General features: G+C 40.3%; 3 protein-coding genes across 3 annotated transcripts; all 3 read left to right on the top strand.

Annotated features, from left to right (window-relative positions):
• Nucleotides 1–2,436: 2,436 nt before the first annotated feature.
• LOC115589059 (uncharacterized) lies at nt 2,437–4,069 on the top strand. The gene is made up of 5 exons (XM_030429742.1): nt 2,437–2,522; nt 2,670–3,371; nt 3,475–3,609; nt 3,688–3,731; nt 3,817–4,069. Exons 1-5 carry the CDS (start codon nt 2,468–2,470, stop codon nt 3,934–3,936), a joined length of 1,056 nt encoding a protein of 351 aa, XP_030285602.1. The 5' UTR covers nt 2,437–2,467; the 3' UTR covers nt 3,937–4,069.
• A 6,382-nt stretch (nt 4,070–10,451) lies between these two features.
• Nucleotides 10,452–12,117, top strand: LOC115589191 (uncharacterized). The gene is made up of 5 exons (XM_030429954.1): nt 10,452–10,523; nt 10,666–11,367; nt 11,485–11,610; nt 11,698–11,741; nt 11,869–12,117. The coding sequence occupies exons 1-5, from the start codon at nt 10,469–10,471 to the stop codon at nt 11,983–11,985; spliced, it is 1,044 nt and encodes a 347-aa protein (XP_030285814.1). The 5' UTR covers nt 10,452–10,468; the 3' UTR covers nt 11,986–12,117.
• Nucleotides 12,118–17,483: 5,366 nt separating this feature from the next.
• On the top strand, nt 17,484–19,877 carry LOC115589432 (uncharacterized). Its single transcript, XM_030430272.1, has 5 exons — nt 17,484–17,487; nt 17,634–18,332; nt 18,647–18,769; nt 18,866–18,888; nt 19,206–19,877. Exons 1-5 carry the CDS (start codon nt 17,484–17,486, stop codon nt 19,323–19,325), a joined length of 969 nt encoding a protein of 322 aa, XP_030286132.1. The 3' UTR covers nt 19,326–19,877.
• Nucleotides 19,878–19,966: the final 89 nt, after the last annotated feature.

The raw sequence follows: 19,966 nt of genomic DNA, 5'->3' as shown, positions 1-19,966 counted from the left end.
GTTGTTACATTAGATTATTTTATGTTTCCTTGAACAGAGCTGGAGAAAAAATAAATCGAGACAAACGAAGGGACAGAGGAAACAGACAAAAAGTTGTAGAAAGGAAAATTTTTCATGTGGTCTTTGGGAAAAGTGAAAAAACACATTGCATCATGGCACATCAAAATAAGTTTTATCTCATTTGTTAACATTTATTGGTGCAGGTTTTTTTTTTTTTTTTTTTTAGGTAATTCTACATTGTGTTATGCTTTTGACAGCAACGGGGACAAAAATGGTCATTTCAAGAATTGGCAAGGACATAACACATCTAAGCAGTAATATGATCTTCATCCTATGTGTTCCTGTGACGTTGAACAATTGGTCTGTTTTTTTCAGAATTTTATCACATCACAGTGAAGTTGACCTTTGACCTTTTGGATATAAAATTACTACATGTCATCATTTTATCCTGTTGGGTACGTTTTTGTCATACCTATCAACCTGCCATTTCCGAGATATTGCGGATGGACGGGCAACATGAAAACGTATCCACGGCTATCATCAACACAGACACATAAGGACTTTATTGATCTTAACATGCAATGTTATAACGTGCATACATTGACTGTTTCATTTAAAGTCCATGAAAACATTACAGTCACTAATCACCTTAAATATGAAGAATATGGATCATAGATGAGACATTTTCTGTCTGTGCTCTTCTCAGTTGTTGAAAATGGGCGTGGCTAAGTGAAAAAAGAAAAATGTATGCTACATTTATTTCCAACAATTAGATCTTTGCAGTATTTTGATTAAGAATCTGACGCCAGTGATTAGATTGTTTTGCCTGGCCTCTGTCAGTCAAATCTGTTAAGCGACACTGACACGGTCCTGGTGTAGCAGATCAGCTGACATAATAAATAATACCTGAGGATGTTATTCTTCTAGTGTTGAATATATTTGTTATATTGTATATAAGACTACTAAATTTGAAATCATAATTTCGATGGCGTTAATTGTTATGCAATTAATTTTTGCTGCAATAATAAATTTGGCTGATGAATCACCTAAACCTTCTGCCGTGTCCTGAGATGATGTCATCTCCTGTATGTGCTGAAAGGAGACACCCCCACCGCTAATTATCTGCATGTGTCTATGACTAAATATCTGATGTGTTAAGCATAAACATACAGAAATCATAACAGTTCATCATCTTTGTAGTTTCTTCTGCCACACGATGTCCAGATGCCAGGGAGGTTCTGCAAGAGCGCTTCTGTTAGATGCAATTAAATCAGAAAAAGATCAAGGACATTAAAACTAGACGTCTGTGCCATACACCCAACAGCAGTTCAAACATGTCTAACAATACCAACAACATGAGCCTCTTTGTGGCGATAAAGGAAATGTCCACAGGTCACTTAACATACTCTGAAAAACCCCTGGGAGCCCACGAATGTGTGTACAAAACCTCATGGCTATTGAGTCAATATATCCAGAGAGACATCTCTTTGGACCACAGTGGGTAACTGACAGTGGCATAAACCGAGCTACACCAGTACAGCTCAGTTTCACACCATAGTGTTTAGTAGGTAGGTTGAGTGTGATTTGTCTTGCTTCAGGCTAAAAAGTACATGTGTATGAAGGTTGGAAATCCCACCTTTGGGGGAGGTTGGGGTTGATTGCGTGGGTCATTCATGGGAATTTTTGTAGTCCTATATAAACACGATACTGTAAATAGCAGTACTGCAATATAAGCAAAACCACATTCTTTTTCTAAACCCATTAAACTACGAGTGATTGTTTTAAGGAAGTAGTTATATTAAGCCAAACCATGATCTTTTCCTAAACATAACCAATTACAGTTTAAGCCTTTGCAAACAGATGTTGTATGTTTTTTTATTGCTAATTTAACCATAGAATGAGACAACAGTGATCACACAGTTGGCTGAAAATGTAGCTGGAGGAAGAAAGAAGAAAACAGATTTAAAGTGTGTTTGATGACTTATTGATATACCAAAGAACAATTGGAAAAGCTCAATTGTTGCTGAGCATGCTATAATTACTTGAGTGGAGCCACAATATGGCACCATTTCCAAAAAAAAAGCTCCTGTATTAATCAATACACTACACAGTCGCCCTCTCTCAGCTCTCATAACTAGCTCTAAATACACACATCAGCACCAAAACAAACACATTCGTAGTTAAAACTCACAATTTTGAGTTTTTTAACATCTATACAAAGTAACAATTAAAGATTATCTCCTTATTATTGACAATCCTGAGGAGTCACTCTGTCTTTCATATACGTCTTAACGAGCAACATTTCTCAGGAGCCAAGCTTGACACAATAGGTGGTAGAGAACATGTGGTCTTGTGTCCTAAATAGGACATACAGTGTCACATCAGTTTGGCCAATCAGCCACAGTCTTGTCTGTGAGGAGTAAAGAAAGAGCTAGATTCTTTTTTTTTCACTCAAGTCAGCAGCACGATGACAGCTCCAGCATTTGTTTTCTTTCTGACATGTTTGTTCTTGGGCAAAATAGGTGAGTTGTCTGTTGATGGCTCCAATTTGTATGGTATAGAGTGTATGGTGACTCGTGGTGTCATTGTTTTTTTATGTATTTCGTATAATTTAATTATTATCAGGTTAAAGTAATTGTGTATTTGCTTTGTCTCTCCTGCCGCTGCAGCCCAGATGGCTGATCTGTCCTCATCTGTTCGTCAACACAGTGCTTTTGTGTCGGCTAATGTTGGTGACAGCTTGACATTACCTTGTTTCTATAAAGATTACATATCAACAATGTTTTACTGGTACAAGCAAAGTGTGGGGCAGAAACTAACGCTCATCTCTACCTACTACAAGTACGAAAGAAGTGGACTTTTTCATGATGAATTCAAGAACAATCCACGCTTCACACTGGATATCAAAAATGGGACATATTTCTTAAAGATCTCAGATGTACACATTTCAGACTCAGCTACTTACCACTGTGTGACCAGCCACTCAGCATCATTCGAATTTGGAGGGGGTGTTACTGTCAGTGTGAAGGGTTCAGGTTTGAACATCCCAGCTTTGTTCCATCAGTCGGCATCTGGGAGCATCCAGCCAGAAGGCTCTGTGACTCTGAACTGTACAGTACACACTGGGACCTGTGATGGAGAACACAGTGTTTACTGGTTCAAACACTCTCAAGAAGCTCATCCAGGACTCATTTACACCCATGGAGGCAGGAATGATCAGTGTGAGAGGAAAGACAACACGCAAACACACACCTGTGTCTATAACTTGCCATTGGAGAGCCTGAATCTTACTCATGCTGGGACCTACTACTGTGCTGTTGCCTCATGTGGACACATACTGTTTGGAGACGGGACCAAGCTTGATATAAATGGTGAGTAACTTTCATCAGACTGTCATTCATTTCTAAGAATATTACTTCATATTTAAACTCAGATGAACATGACTGAAAGCTCTGTAATGTCTCCTGCTGTCAGGATCTACAGATGATGAAGACCCTCCTGCCTTGGTGTATTTTTTGACCGGCACGTCAGCATTCACCACCAGCCTGTGTGTTTTAATGGCTTTCTTGGTGTGCATGACGAACAAGAGACACAGCTGCCTTTGCACAGGTAACAGATCATGTTTTCATCTATAGTGTGTATTTTCTGAACATTACAGTATGGTAACATTTTTATTTTGCTTTTCAGAGTCTCAAGCAAGATTTTCAGCTCCCTCCACAACAAATGTCAAGGTAATTAACTGTTTAGAGGACTACACGTGTTATTCAGGTATCACTATGGAACTAAAAGTTTTTTTTTTCTCTTTTTCATTAACAGGTTTACCAACATGAGGATCATGACTATGAGAATGTTTCAAGGGAGAACAGGGTCAACAGACGGAGACGACAGAGAGACAAGACCTGGAGTGAATGTGTGTACCTCAGTGTAAAGCAGTAGAGCAGTTTCATCTTTGTCTTTGTGTAGCAGAACATGACTTAATACTGACTTTTAAAAGTATAATACGGCTTTTGTAAATATAATTTTACCTAACTATGATGACTGTAAGGCATTGTTTTTTAATAAACACAATAAACAAGCTTTTAAAAAGACAATAGATGAGAGAGTGCAATGATTTTAACTGTCTGTGCCAATAAGCCGCGATAAACATACCACAGTGTTTCTGTTAGCTGCTACATGGACTTCCTGACAGAAAAATGAGCACTAAGTAAAATAAGTGCAAATCAGTTGTGGATCTTATTATAGTTTCCATGTGGTCAGCAGTAAGCTGTGGTTTTGTAAGGTGTAGACTTGTGCACTCTTCGAGTCATGACTATCTACACTTTTTTGTAAATGCGGATGTAGCGGTTCACGCAGGATGTGTTCATACATATAACCAAATCATGTTGCAGTGGAGTAGACAACATTTTCTGTGCCTTTGAAACAAGGACGTAGCAAATCAGAAATTTACAATGCGACACTTTTCAGCTGCTCTTGCTGCTTTTGCAGCGTTATAAAATCAAGGAGAAGTAGCAATACTAAGGGGGAAAGTACTCTGTAACAAATAAAAGTTGGCTGTTCAAAATGTTAGTCAAGAACAGTATCAGCGTTAAAATATGAAGTGCCAAATGTAAGAGAATTCATAATTTCAGAATCATTCTATATGTACTGCTGGGTAGTTTAACATTTGATGATAAATGTTTGATTTGATCTCTATCTAAATCAGCAAATCTAAAGCTATCAAGTAGCAAGAGTTAAAAGTATGACCACAATTGGGTGGAGTTGAAGTATCAGGTAAATGGAAATGCTCACGTGAAGTACTTGACCCCCAAAATTGTACTTGAGTACAGTTTAAAGAACAGTATGTACTTAATTACATTGCAGGACTGAATATGGGTCATAAAAATCATTGCAGAGGCCAGGATGTCTGGTACAACTGATACATCAGTGATCTCTTCTTCTTGTTTTAGTCCTGGTTGATCTAGTGACACTTGTGGTTGCTGATGGTAAAGCACATGCAGTTTAATACCCAAAGGTCCATGAATTCTGAGGTCAACACCCTCCTTGAGCTGCTACTTTTTCATTTACTTCATCTTTTTATAGTGCTGCCAATCAAAGGCCATGAAGATATCAGTCAATAAATGGCACTCAATATCATGCCATTAGCAAATGTGATGCAATTTCATACTGGACATGACATGTTTCCACACAACATCCTTCTCGTTCCCATACTGCCAGCAATAATTAGAACTCTTTCCAGTCAAAAAATGCTTATAATGACCATGTCTTGCTTTGTGGACACAGTTTTGATGGACATCCTGTCATGATTCTGAATCTTATGTTTTGTCATTATGCCCTTTTGTGTCTCTTCTGTCTTTTCAGTGTCTTTTTGTTATGTGTTCTGTTCTATTTTGACTCTATGCCCTCGTGTGTCTCTTCAGTTATCCTCTGTATTTTCGGATCGGATTTCTGCGTTGTGCGCACGCTTGAGATTTTTTTCCCAGGACTGCTATCCGGAAGTGGAAGGACGGCGATGTCGACGGCGGTGGCGTCTTTCCTCTGAAATAACCGCAAGCAAGGGAGCCATCGTGCATCTAGTTTGTGTAATTATCATGTATACCATATACGTAATGTACAAAGATGTAGCTTCGTCTCGCTCATCGTATGCCATTTTTCTCGAATGCCGAGGCGGTTTGTTGTTGCTGGTGACGTAAAGAGGTCAGCCGGAGGTGGCTCTGTTACCACTTGTTGAAATGGGTACAGCACCACCTATTGTACCAGGGTATGACATGCTTCCACCAATAATTAGATTTTCTCACTGGCATGTATACTCAGGCAATTGCAGTTGTCTGATTGAGTAGCTGGCTTAATGATTTAATCCGACTAAGCTGTGCATGTAAACGTAGTGCCTATGTATCAAATCTATGTTCTCCCTTGACTCCTTGTCAGTTTGTTTTGCGTGGATTTTGATTTCTGTTTTTTTTCTATGTTGATGTGAACTTTGCTTTTTTTTGCGTGTTCACGGCATACTTAAATAGACCTCGCGATCGCTCACAGAATCACCGATGGGAACATGGATAAGAGTCGCGCTTCATATTTCACGGCCGCTGAACAACAGCTCCTGATGGAGTTCTATGAAGAGGTGAAAGATCTCATAAGAAATAAAAGGCAATACCAATGCCATAATTAAAGAAAGAGACAAAGCCTGGCAAACAATAGCGGACTGGCTACATGCGTAAGTCGTCCAAAACTGTACAATTAATAAACAGTGCTCCACTGGAACTGTCATAATTAGGCTACAAATAAAGGACTAAATGAGTTACTTTTCAAGTCCACTTATCAAATGTTGTACACTTTGCTTTAAATCTGGCAAGTAGAGGTGCATGTTACTCAGGAATTAAGTATGATTAAGTGCAAACAATTATCCACAATGTGTGTAATTTAATCTATTTTTCTCATGTTACATTTTTATCTTATCTTTCTATCCTTCATTAAGAACAAACTTGTCTGGCCATAAAAAGACCTGGCAGCAAGTTAAAATTAAATGCAAGAATATTTTGTAGGCTGGTAAGTGACTTTAAAGTAGATAACAGTGAACAAATGAGGTGAATAGATTAGGTGTCTGCTGACATGCTGAATGTCTGTATGATTGTAGCAGTTAACCCACCAAGCCAGGATATGATCCCAGCAGAGGAGCTGGCACTCCATTTAAATAAAGGGAGGCCAGTGATGGAGGGGATCCAGGGAGGGACAGTAACAGACTCTGTCTCAGACACAGAAACTTCTCACACTTCTCGAGCCACCAGAAGATGATCCGGTTAGTGCATTGTATTGAAATCACAGGCTTGGTATGTCCTGTGAAGTCTTAATACAAGTTCTCACATATGTATGTATGTATGTATGTAGGTATGTAGGTAGGTAGGTAAGTAGTCAGTCAGTCGTCTCCAGAAGGCTTGAGGTATGTCAGTTTTATGGAAATATCCTGCTTATTTAGTCCATAAAGGTTATGAGGTCAGTGATGTGGTGCTAATATATGTGTAACAGGACCAGATGCTACAGTCTTCTAAGCAGCCTGTTAACATTGGCCCTCATTTATCAATCTTGCGTGAAAACGGGTGCAGATCTGAGCGCAGAATTGGCCGTACGACAGGACACACGTGTGATTCATGAAACATTCGTATCTGACCAATCTCACCGTACAAATGATCGGGTCGGAATTCGATCGTCATTAACATGTTACACCCTTAAATATTCCTGGTTCGGAGGCCTCGCCCACTGAGGTCAAACATGGAGAGGAGAAACACTGGCAAGAAAATAAACTTTTCCGAGATGGAGATCGGCATCCTGACATCTGAGGTGGAGCAAAACAAAGATGTGCTTTTTGGCAGTCTGAAAAACAGAATTAAAGGAGGTCATAAAAACGCTGTATGGAAGAGAATAACGGAGGCAGTCAACAGCGTTGCCAGAGGAACGGACTCCGGCTGAGGTGACACAGACGCACTCGCGTCAGAGCCAGAGCAGAATGGTAACTAACAACCCCCTTTGCTTGCATTGTAAAATCTATCAAACTCTGACTGTTCACATTTCTTACAAATAATTAGGCTTACACATGTTACATGGGTGACATTTTTATTGTATTTTTAAATGTTTCAGAGCCAGGCACCAGCATCATGTCGGCGAGGTCTCCTCCCCAGAGCGCATGTCCTCTGTCCCCAGTGCTGCGCCCAGACCAAACAATATCACGGCAGTGGTCCTGGACAGACAAACAGAAATATGCAGTTTATTGGCCTCAGTTGTCGGCGCACTTGAGGCAATAAATAACACATTAAAAGAAATTAATGAAACTCTAAAAAAGGCTTGAAGTGTTGTCCATTTTCTGTGTTTATTATGCCTTAGCCAATTCCACCAATACTTCACATTACTGATTAAATACTGCAGAGCATTTGCAAGTGTTTAAGGTATACTATACGTTTTAAAGGCAATGAATGAGGTCCTTTCTCCTCCGTATCGCCCACAGTGGAAGCTGTGCTGGCCACGGTTGGCATTGGCTCATCTGGCTGCGCCGGCACATCAAAGGCACTCCATTCACTAATGCGATGTTGTGCAAAACTTGACAGACCAAATAATATCGCACCCCCTGCTGGTCTGAGACAGAGCCACCTGCCCTTCAGCAACTCGAAGCAGCTCCACTGTGACCCGTGTGCGCATTGTTGAACCTGCGTTCCTGCTCTGTAGTGGGGTTTGCCAGCGAGGTTATTAGGTATTCCGTTAATTAGTTGTCATGTTAGGCTATTTAGCCTATCATATTTTATATTACAAAAAAGTGGTAGCCTATCAGTAAAAACGTGGGCTTTTAAAAAAAAATGTTTCTGTTTTATTCGTTTTAAGAATCCGTTTTGATCTGATCTAAATATGTGACTGCTTATGTCCATTAGCTACATGGTAGTAGAGCTGTCCAAAACGACTATTTTTCAAACGATTAATCTAGCGATTATTTTTTCGATTAGTCGACTAATCTAACGATTAAGTTAACGTTACATTACCAAACAAAAGTGAAGTAGTAACTGTAACAGTCCTTGGTAACTAATATGAGGAAAAAATACCGCAGTTGTAGGCGGAGCAGCGTCTTTCCTCCCGCCTGTCCTACCAACTCTTCATCACATTTCTGCCCGAAAAACAGCGGCAAAAACCCTTAACTCACTCAAGTGGTTGTGTTGATATAAATCACTGCGATGGTCAGCCCTTCCGACCGAGACTTCAGTGAACTTTCCCCCAGAAAACAGCCTCCGTCCCCGCAAGTGACAGAGTCACGCAGCGACCTGTTTACTGATGGCGATTATGTAATAATGTAATTTAGCGCGAACAACGTAACTCGTTCACCTTCCAGGAGGGGTTGGGTTCTCAATCACTACACATTATACACGGTCCGCAGGTTTAGAGTGACAGGGGAGACACCTGGCAAACACCCAGACGTCATCATCATGACGTGTACCGTCACGTCTCTTTAGGAGCGGCAGCGCAGCTTTCTGCGTGAATTACATGGCGGTTCGTCTTTATTTCAGCCGGTGCTTCGCACTGTGTGAATGACCAACGGCCGCTGCGGCGTTAATGCAGCTTCTCTGTGTGAGAGGGGCTATTCTCAGCCTCCGCAGGTACTACTTCCTGTTTGGGACAACGCGCCAACGCAAATTATTCATGTCGACGAATTTATGTCGTCGATTACGTCGACTACCCTACATGATAGTAAATGTAACAACACATAAGAACAAACTAAGTAACATATTCAGACAGACTAACCATTCTGAAATGTCCTGCTGCAGCCACAGAGTCTGTATTTTCTCAGGAGCTTCTCCTTCTGGGTCTGATTGTGGGTCAAACTGGTATGGTTGAACAACAGCATCTTGGCAAGCCATAGCAATACATCCACTGTAAACATTAGCGCATACTACCACTAGTGTAAGCGGCATCCTCTCCCTGAGAGGGGTGTGTAGCAGGCAAGGCAGGCGTTGACAGACGGAGCTCATTAGCATTTAAAGGTGCAGGCACAGAAACAGCCTGCTCTCAGGAGAGCTCACTTGAGCGACTTTTAAACAGCTGAAATTTAGAACCACGGGTGGGTTTGAGGCAATACATTTCAAATACAGTGTTGTTGGACCTCTGACAGCTGTGTGAAATTGATGAAAAACAGTATAATATGGGATCTTTAAACACAATTTCATGGGAGGTCACTGGGAAAATTGCTCGGGAAAGAGTTATGGGTGATACTTCTGGTGCTTGGCGGACCAGCTGAGTAACAAAGAACAATAAAAACAAACACCAGCAATATTGGTTTTAGAAGTGTTGGCTAAGTAATAATATTAGCCTTCATGATATTCATGAATAAATGTTTATTCAACATGCTCCAGGGATTGTACAATGCTCAGCGTTTTTGTCTGTTGTATTTGAATTCCATTATGTTGGATGCTTCTTATATCATTTTTATGTACATACTCTATTTTATTTGTGCTCTCGACATCATTGAAAATGAGGGCTTGCCCGCAACGATTATTCCCAATTTAAATAAAGGTTGAAAGAAATCCTCACTATTAAAATTAATGTTCTGGATAAGTGACAAGACCTGCTTTAAGCCGTGCCCATAATAATAAGTCTAATTCATAATTAATCCATCACTGAGCTACCTATTGGATAACCAGCATTTTTAAGACCTCTGTTGTTTCCTGTACTGTCAAAGAATGCAAACATCATCATCGAAATCAGCATGGTGTTAAATGCGGGGACGTGTGGTTGTCTAATCGAAGTGCCATTATGTTTTTCAGATAACTCTCGAGAACCAAACTTTTTTTTTGTTGGTGGTGGTGGTTGGAGCATGTGATCTTCTCTCCTTAAGAGGACATACAGTGTCATTTCAGCTGGGCCAATCAAACTCAATCTTCTCTGTGAAGAGTGGGGAAAATATCAAGGTTGTTTTCACTCAAGTCAGCAGGCTGAGACGATGACATCTCCAAAGTTTGTTTTCCAGCTGATATTTTTGTTCTTGTCGAAAATAGGTGAGTTTTGTTTTTATGGTTGAAGTTTATATATATATTAAATGGTATGGTCATTCTTGTGTCATTTATTCTAATTATTTCTCATGTCTTTAGTATCTTACTGTCACGTTAAAGTAATAGTGTATTTACTTTATCTCTTCAGCTCAAACGACGGAATATTCCTCAACTGTTCATCAAGAGGGACGTTTTGTATCGGCTCATGTTGGTGACAGCGTGACATTGGAATGTTTCTATGAGGGTGAAGTCATAGCCAAGTATTACTGGTATAAACAAACGCTGGGAGAGAAACCAAGGCTCATCTCTTCAGTCTATGTGTCTAATAAAAATGTCGCTTTTTATGATGAATGCAAGAACAATCCACGCTTCACACTGGACACTGACACTGGGAACAATCACTTGAAGATCTCAGATTTACACATTTCAGATTCAGCCGCTTACTACTGTGCAAGCAGCTTTTCAGTAACATTTGAATTTGTACAAGGCGTTACTGTCAGTGTGAAGGGTTTAGGCTTGGACATCCCAGCCTTGGTCCATCAGTCAGCATCTGAGATCATCCAGCCAGGAGGCTCTGTGACTCTGAACTGTACAGTACACACCGGGACCTGTGATGGAGAACACAGTGTTTACTGGTTCAAACAGTCTCAAGAATCTCATCCAGGACTCATTTACACCCATGAAGGCAGGAATGATCAGTGTGAGAGGAAAGATGACACACAAACACACACCTGTGTCTACAATTTGCCAATGAAGAGCCTGAATCTTTCTCATACTGGGACCTACTACTGTGCTGTTGTCTCATGTGGACACATACTGTTTGGAGACGGGACCAGGCTGGACTTTGAGGGTGAGTAACCTTTCTAGAAGAGGTTGTCTTGTTTAATAACTCGTGAATTGTAGTCACTGTCAATTCAATCCTAGGACACAGTAATACATGTCGAATGCTCTGTTTCTGTCTCTCTAGATGTTGAAGACTCGACTGTCTTTGTGTATTTCTTGAGTGGAGCTTTGGCATTTACCACCATCCTGAGTGTTTTACTGGCTGCCTTGCTGTACATTATAAGAAGGAGAACATGCTGCCAGTGCAGAGGTAAATGGTACAGTTTCTAACTACTGTTTAATTACTGAACATGGCGTCTTAGAATCACAGCTTCACATTGTTTTAATTGTTTTTCAGAGGCTCGTGTGAGATTTTCCGCTTCCTCCACAACCAATGCAGAGGTAGTTTGTGTCTCAATATTTAATTGCCATTCAAGTTTATTTTCAAATCATAAACCGTTCAGTGGAATTCGATTTGATTTTCATCTCGTGCCAGATTGTGATGCACTGTTTTCTATTTCATTGCTAGAATTTCACAAATGAGGATCATCTCCATTACGCTGCTTTAAGAGTCAAAAAGGCCAGCAGATCAAGACGGAAGGACGACACAGAGAGTGAATGTGTGTACTCCAGTGTGAAGCTATGAGTGTGTCTTTTCAAGTGTAATTTTGGAATCTGGCTTTACCTAGAAGAGGAACAGTGCCTTGTACTATGGTTTGATTCTGGAGCTGTTGTTTACTTGCAACTTGTAATTGAAAAATAAATAAATATTGATGATCCGTCCATATTCAGTGTCACAGTGTATAAGTGTATCAGTGTACGCTTTGTACCACAGTGGAGGGTCTTTGTAAATGACTCTAAGAAAAGTGTTTAAAGGGTAAAATCTGCAGTGAAAGCGTATGAAAAGTCATCACACACAGTAGACACAGTGAGTGTCTATATTAGTCACCATAAATTCTTAATAGTTTCCATGTGGTGGTGGTGAATTGATCAAATTTCTCTATGTCTTTTTGTCCTGTGCATATTATGATCATGTTAACTCCTAGTTTCAAGTACAGGGTTTCAAAAGAGTGCGACATCTGACTTATAATGTAATATCTATAATAGGTTAGAAAGAAACCTAGATTGAGGCTAAATTCAGTGACGCTGCTTAACAGGCTTCTATGACACACTGACATAAGAAAGTGTGTGCATAACACGTGGGTGCAACCACAAACCATAAATATGATCTCTCAATGTGGTAACGAACATGTAAACTGACAAGCCACAATAGTTTGTTCATGAATATTGAGACATTGTTCTTTTCTTGTCACTGTTGAAAGTATAACACTATAAAATTATAATATCAACGAGGCTGTAAGCAATGATTTATTAACAGAAGTGTTGAATAGCTCTGTTTTGCAATCACTACGATAGTGTGGTGGTCAGTTACCCATGACTCTCCTCCCCCCATTCCTGCAGTAAAAGAGATATCCCTGCCCACCTTATCCAATCAGTATAGAGAACTCCATAAAGAGGCTTTAAAAAAAATGTTTAAAACTTTTTTTTTATCAGCTGTAATTATGGTTGTTATCATCATGTGTGACATTGCTCATTATCCATATGTTTTCAACCAACTAAATTATCTTGTACTATATCTGTATTCGGAATAGGTGGAGCCTGAACCAAATGTTGGCTGTGCTTCAAACTGATGTGGTTCAAAAGCTAAGGAAAACGTTATAAATTTGATCAATCAACCCAACATCCTGGGTTGAAAAATGACCCTTCCTACAGCCTACACATTTTCACTCAAGTTACAGTTGAGCTAGCTTGGTACCCTGATGAACCATGGTCGACTTTCCCGTTTCCTGTTAAACATATACAGTATGTACTATATTGTGTGCTATAACAAGTTAAAAAGATGATAAAAAGATGTAGCTGAGGGACCTGCACTTCCAAATCCTGACCCTATGGAAGGTGTTCTGTTTATTCCATCCCCACAGCCGAAGCCAAATTTTATCCAGAGTAAAGATTGGATTGGGCTTTGCAGTAGACCTTGGCATCAGCTGAACATCAACACCATCGCCAAAGACACCGACATTTGTTCAAAGGGTTAAAAACATTATGCCACTAACTAACATTGCATTTAGAGGAGTTATACCTTATGTCAGATCACCTTCAAACTTCGGCCTTGTTTGCTTCCTTGTTATTTCTGTGATAACATTAAGAAAGATTTGGAGAAGCACAAAAGGCTCACATGATGTATTTGGAAGATGAAATATGGTTAACCAGGACAGAGCAACGACTCTCTCGTTTTACTTCAGACTGGAATGACTGTTGCCCCTGACGTCGGCTTCTTGAAGTTATGTTGCCCGACTGTAAACACGGAACCTGGCTGAATGGGCCAACATTGCCATGTTTTTTTACTGTCAAGTTTGTCCAACCTAGCAGCAGTAACTAAAGGGGTTGGACTTTGGATTGGTGAATTAAGGTCCCCACATCCTAATCTGGAGCTGAGAAATACCCATTACTACTGCAGGGTCCTTTGACTGGAGAATAAAATGCATTTCCCACTGAAAACAAAAGCTAGATGTTAGTGGGTTTCTTGTCCAGTGTGAAAGGGGTATCAGACTGCCGCCATTTTCCTCAGAAGAGCAGAATCTTCAGTGATCTGTGTTCATCGCACTATATCGCATTTCAATTTAAATGATACACTGACTTTTTCACCTGAGCCGAGCGTTCAAAACTTATTTTGCAATATTTCATGACTGTATTTCAAATTTGGGGCGTTGTCACTCTTGTTTTTATACACAATTTGAAAATGCGCCTAAAACAGGTGGATGGAAACACACCTATTGACAGAGCATCTTAAAAAATCCCCGCCGATCTATAAATACCTCCCGCTTACCAGAACAACCTTGTAACTGGGCAGCTCTCAGCAACCGATGTTTGTTTTGACTCCTGTGGTGACTAAAGTGTGAACTGCTGTGAAAAAGTTTGCAGGTTATGGAAACTTGGGTTCTAGCTTGAGCACAGGAAGACCGGCCTGTGGTCTTGAGGCCACAGCGTATAGCAGCTCAGAAAGCAGCAAAGAGCAGAGAGAAGGCATTTTGAAAGGGTAGCTGTGGCTGTGTGAAACAAGGGTTTTGTCTTCACTGCACATAACATGATGTGTACACAAACAGGAACTGCAAGCGCTTACAAGGATTGGTGTGAAAGGTCCAACACTGACGCTTTGGGTTGGTAGGTGGGGTCAGCCACCATACCAAAGAGAAGGAGACTCAACAATCATCTATCTTACAAACTAGATCTTTAACACTGTAATGTGGGTGGAGAGTATCACGTTTTGTGAAGTGGTACCCTCAACAGAGTGAAACTTTACATAATCAGTATTAGTTGTGTTATAAAGTATGGAAAAACTCAATTATTATCATGTCTTTAAGGTCTTCCAAAAAAAAAAAAAATCATTACCTGCAGCAGTTTGGATGCACAGCGGGACAGAGCCACACCAGTGCTGCACACTTTGCAAACTTTTGGGTATGAACTTCACAGATGAACTGTACAGATAATAATTTATTATTGATCACAACTTTGGCACACACTTATTTTTGTGTTTGGTTTTCAGTTTTCATTTTCCATTTGTCAGATTTGCTGGCTGTTTGTGTTGCCAAATCAGGAGAATGAGCCCCCCTGACTGTTCATAGGTATGTATCTATGTGAACAAACTTCCACGTGCCAAACTATGCACACTATAGAACCCAGTGTATAATACAGCTGAAAGTGTTACCGCCTAAATCCAGTTGTTTGTGACCATTAAATATACAAAATGTGACTTCTAATGCTAGTGGGCCCATTATCAAAACAAAACATGTTTGCGGAGCAGGGGGCAAGAGCGTCTGCTCAGCTGCCTAGAACAAACTAAAGGACCTCTAGAGAATAAACACCTGGGGCCCTATTTAGACAGTCTATAGCGCATATTCTGTAGCACAAAGCTCTACTGCGTGTAGGGGTTGTCCAAGTCATTTTTACCATTTAAACGCTGGATAATCTGGGTGCAAAGTGCACAAAGGGGTTGTATTCTCTGAATTAGTCACAGGTGTGTTTTGGAGAGAACATAAATCAGACCAGTCCGAGTGTCGTCTTCCATGCCCTTTAGGAGGCAGGTGTTCCAGGGCCTGATATTAAAGTGAAGAAGGCTCTCTGAGCTCTGTGTACACAAACACTGTTCTCAATGCTCGTGTTCATGTGTAGAGACCCTGGTGATGCTACGAGCAAAGTTTCATGTTGTGTCGAGCCTTCTTAGTGTTCTAAAAATAGCGATTTTGATGCCATCGTATCTATGCCCCTAGCATTCCCGTTCAAAATTAACGTGCCGGAAAACGCAAATACGGTAAATCTTAAAAGTGCCTCTTTCGTCATAATTATGCTTTTACACGAAGGTTTGACTCATATTCAATCGCAAATAAAGCCGCGGTTGCTTTTTGGCAAGAGTTTCACTTTAAACTGAGGAGGAGGAGGAGCGATGCTGCGTGTATGTGCGGATATCAGTCCATGCATCAATAGAGGTATCATCCTTATCAATAACGAGTGGCACGAGAGGGGTGAATGGGGTGGTAATGAGGAAAATATTAATGACATTACCTGCAGCGATCATCCAGCAGCAGTAATGATATGTGTATCTCTACATTAACATGCACATTTGCGCACAAGGAACAGATTATAAGCTTAATTGATTGATATTTGTAACAGTGCGTTACTGAAAACACCCTCTCAAATCATAAAATCAGAGCGTATATGCACGGTGTGAAACCTCCTGTGTAGGCCCATCTTACTGTTTGACTAAGACATCCTTTAAAGCTCCTGTTTGTAAGATGGTAAAACTGACACTTTGGGTTTCCCAACTCGTCAGATACTGACGCTTTAGGATTGTAGGTCGGGTCGCCCACCATCTGAAAGCGTCAGTATCTGACGAGTTGGGAAACCCAAAGCGTCAGTTTTACCATCTTACAAACAGGACCTTTAAATAGCAGTAAACAGATTGCACCTTTGACCTTAAACCAGCTTTTTGTTGGTCTATGGCACAATCACTTTCTGCTGGCGCAAGATAGCAATCAGTGCCACCAGTGAGCCTGACCACACCTCATTCTAAGACCAACACGCCCAGTGGCACACAGGTGGGCGCAAGTACAATGGCTTTTAACACAATGTGGTTCTGACAGTGAGCTTGAGCGCAGGCCGGTGGCTCCCAGGGTGGTGCAGGTGGAGACTATCGGTTACTGGCTTGCTCAGGCGGTCAGGGTTGTGAGGGGTGGCAGAGGTGCAGAAGGCTGGGTTATAAGTAGTTGGCCCACGAGTATGGTTCGGTCAAACTGGAAAAGGAGAAAAGCAGGATTAAAGCCTAACCAAGCACCTCTGAATCACAGAAATAGACAACAAACAGGCTACCAATGAGTCCAATCATAACACTTCCCTATCCTAGAAGTAGAGGCGGCTATGTAATGAATCGTACCATTACCTGAAGCAAAACAATATTCCTTTATTCAAAACATTTCCTTCCTCACTATCTGATGTATCTTTTTGTCATAGGAAGTTATTGCAAAATGAAATGCACTGATTCCTTGAGTAAAATAATTTTCGAGGTTTGAAAATTGTAGGAAACATTTGAAAAAAGATAAGTACACAACTGAAGAAAATGTAGAACAAAAGGTCCAGTCAGTTTTTATCTTTTTAATTCAGAAATGTTGTATATCATATCTGTAACTGTGGATCAAACAGCAGAAAGGTAAAGAAGGATGTTGTTCACTATACAGATTGTAAAGCCCATTGAGGCAATGTGGGCTATATAAATAAAATTGATTTGATTTGATTTGATTAAAGAAACAGCTGACATTGAGTTAAATGTCCCTTAATAATCCTATCTTGAAAATGCTGAATGTGGCGAGTTTGTTCGAGTCATGTTGATGTTACTGTCCCACGATAGGGGGACGATGAACGTGTGTGCACTGTTCCCATAATAGGATGTTCATTCTGATTGGCCAATCAAGTACAGTGTCCTCTGTGAAGAGAAGAGAACGTACAGAGATTCAATTCATTCAGCACAGCATCTGAAGCACAATGACATCTCCAAGCTTTGCTCTGTGTCTCACATGCGTGTTCATGGCCAATATGGGTAAGTTGTGTTTTGTTACTGCACTAAAATACTTTACCATGTGTTGCTTTGTAACATGTTTTCATGCATTCTGTGATACAGATCATTACAACATACCAGCATTAGATTAACTGTGTATGTGCTTTGTTTCTTCATTTTCTCCTCAGCTCATATGACAACTTTAAAACAGTCATTGTTAGATTTTCAATCAGCCGATGTTGGAGCTAACATGACTTTGCTGTGCTCCTGCCAAGACGATAAAACAGTGATGTTCCACTGGTACAAGCAAACTGTGGGAGAGACACCAGCGCTGGTGTCTACTTTCTACAAGCATAATAATAAAGGCAACTTTCACAATGAATTTAAGAACACTTCCCGATTCTCAATGGACACTGAAAACCTACAATGTTACCTCAGGATTTCAGACTTGAGAATTTCAGACTCAGCTACTTATTACTGCGTAGGGACCAATTTATTTGACAATGTATTTGAATTCTGTGAGGGCACGACCATCAGTGTGAAGGGTTCAGGTTTGAACATCCCAGCTTGGATCCATCAGTCAGCATCTGAGATCATCCAGCCAGGAGGCTCTGTGACTCTAAACTGTACAGTACACACTGGGACCTGTGATGGAGAACACAGTGTTTACTGGTTCAAACACTCTCAAGAAGCTCATCCAGGACTCATTTACACCCATGGAGGAAGGAATGATCAGTGTGAGAGGAAAGACAACATACAAACACACACCTGTGTCTACAACTTGCCAACGAAGAGCCTGAATCTTTCTCATACTGGGACCTACTACTGTGCAGTTGCTTCATGTGGACACATACTGTTTGGAAACAGGACCAATGGAGACTTGAAAGGTAAGTTTGTTTCTAGCAGAGGGTTTTTCTCTGGTTTGCTTAATAATCACATGCTGACATGAGCTTCTGGTGAGTAACACACTGGCATTGAAGCAATGTCTTCCTTTAGCTGTAGGAGATAAAGATCTACGGTCCTTGTTTCGTTCAACTGAAAATAAATTTTAAGTCAGGATAAGAACAATGGATTTTGTTTTGTTTTTTAGAATTACAGTAACTCTTTCAATGTTCAGATTTGCATGTCAGCATTGTTTGAAATGTGATTGAGAGAAAAACGTCTCAGAGCTCTGTCATGGTGCCGCTGTCTCTCCGTACAGATGAGGTGGACTCTCTCGTCTCGGTGTACTTCTTGAGTGCAGCTTTGACATTCACCACTGTCCTGGTTGTTTTGCTGGCTCTCTCACTGTACAAGATGAATAAAATTAACTGCCAGTGTACAGGTAACTGATACTATTTGAATTTGCCTGCAAGTATTGATCATGTGTTGCATTTCATTTAAATGACTCTCATTTTGTGTCACAATGTAACGTTTTCAGAAACCCCAACTCCAGATACAGTGGTAAGTAACATCTATTGAAAATAGAGACTTTTACTTGAAGACAGGTGTCATGAGAGATAAAAGTAATTTTAACCAGTTAGGAGTCAGGCTATCGACACATAGAGATACATATATAATTTGACAACTCTATAACTGTATGTTAAGTTGTCAAATGTTAACAGTGTTGTTACATTTTATATTCTGTTCATTGGGGCAGACAAATGATTCATTTTAGAGACTTTATTTATTTTCGTTCTTCAGTGACACTGAGTTCTGTTTATCTCATTCTTGTGCAGTATGTTTTATAAAAGTGATAATCCGTTTCATATTTTCAACAGTTACACCAAGACACAGAAAGCCTTCATTACGCTGCTTTAAGGGCTCACAAGCCCAACAGATCAAGAAGACAGAGGAACAACACCGACAGTGAATGTGTGTACTCCAGTGTGAAGCCGTAGACAAGTCTGATTCATTTCCCCCATGAGCAGGCTCTTAGTGACAGTTACAAGAAAGAACTGCCTAAGAGCTGGTCATGTTTATGTGGAAGCAGAATGAATGAAACAGTCTAACATAAAGTCATCAACTCAAAGCAGATGTGTTACTGTCCAGCAGGCTACAACCTCTCGTCGGCCTGGGGGAAACACGCAACCAACAGTGGCGGTTTGAATGGTATAGGCTAATAAAGTGTATGTATGTAAGTGTGTATACATTCGTTGGATTGGATTACAGTCAAATGCACAATCATGGTTATTCCCTAATCTGACATTTTCATTTCATATAAATTGCTGCACTTGTCAAGAGGTCATCTAAACATGCCGACATAGTACTGCTGATATAATATGGCCCATATGGCCTTCATGGGCTTCTGTGTGTTTCTGTACCTTGTTGCAACAGTTTTTTTTTTCTTTTTGTATAAGGCTAATTAGAAATTTCCTGAAACATGATTTTTTACCATGATTCCACCATATTCTATGAAGTTACTTGCTTTGCAATAAACTAAGCAAATCTTGTCTTGTGTCAGAGGTTTCTCCACGAAGTGATGTCAGCCGTGAAACAAGGGATGAGCAAGTTAACCATTATGTGTGTCTGTTCAACAAAC

The sequence above is a fragment of the Sparus aurata genome, chromosome 10, assembly GCF_900880675.1.
Source record: "Sparus aurata chromosome 10, fSpaAur1.1, whole genome shotgun sequence".
NCBI lineage: Eukaryota > Metazoa > Chordata > Actinopteri > Spariformes > Sparidae > Sparus > Sparus aurata.
The sequence above is the reverse complement of the archived record's forward strand: the minus strand, read 5'-3'. Positions and strand labels throughout refer to the sequence as shown.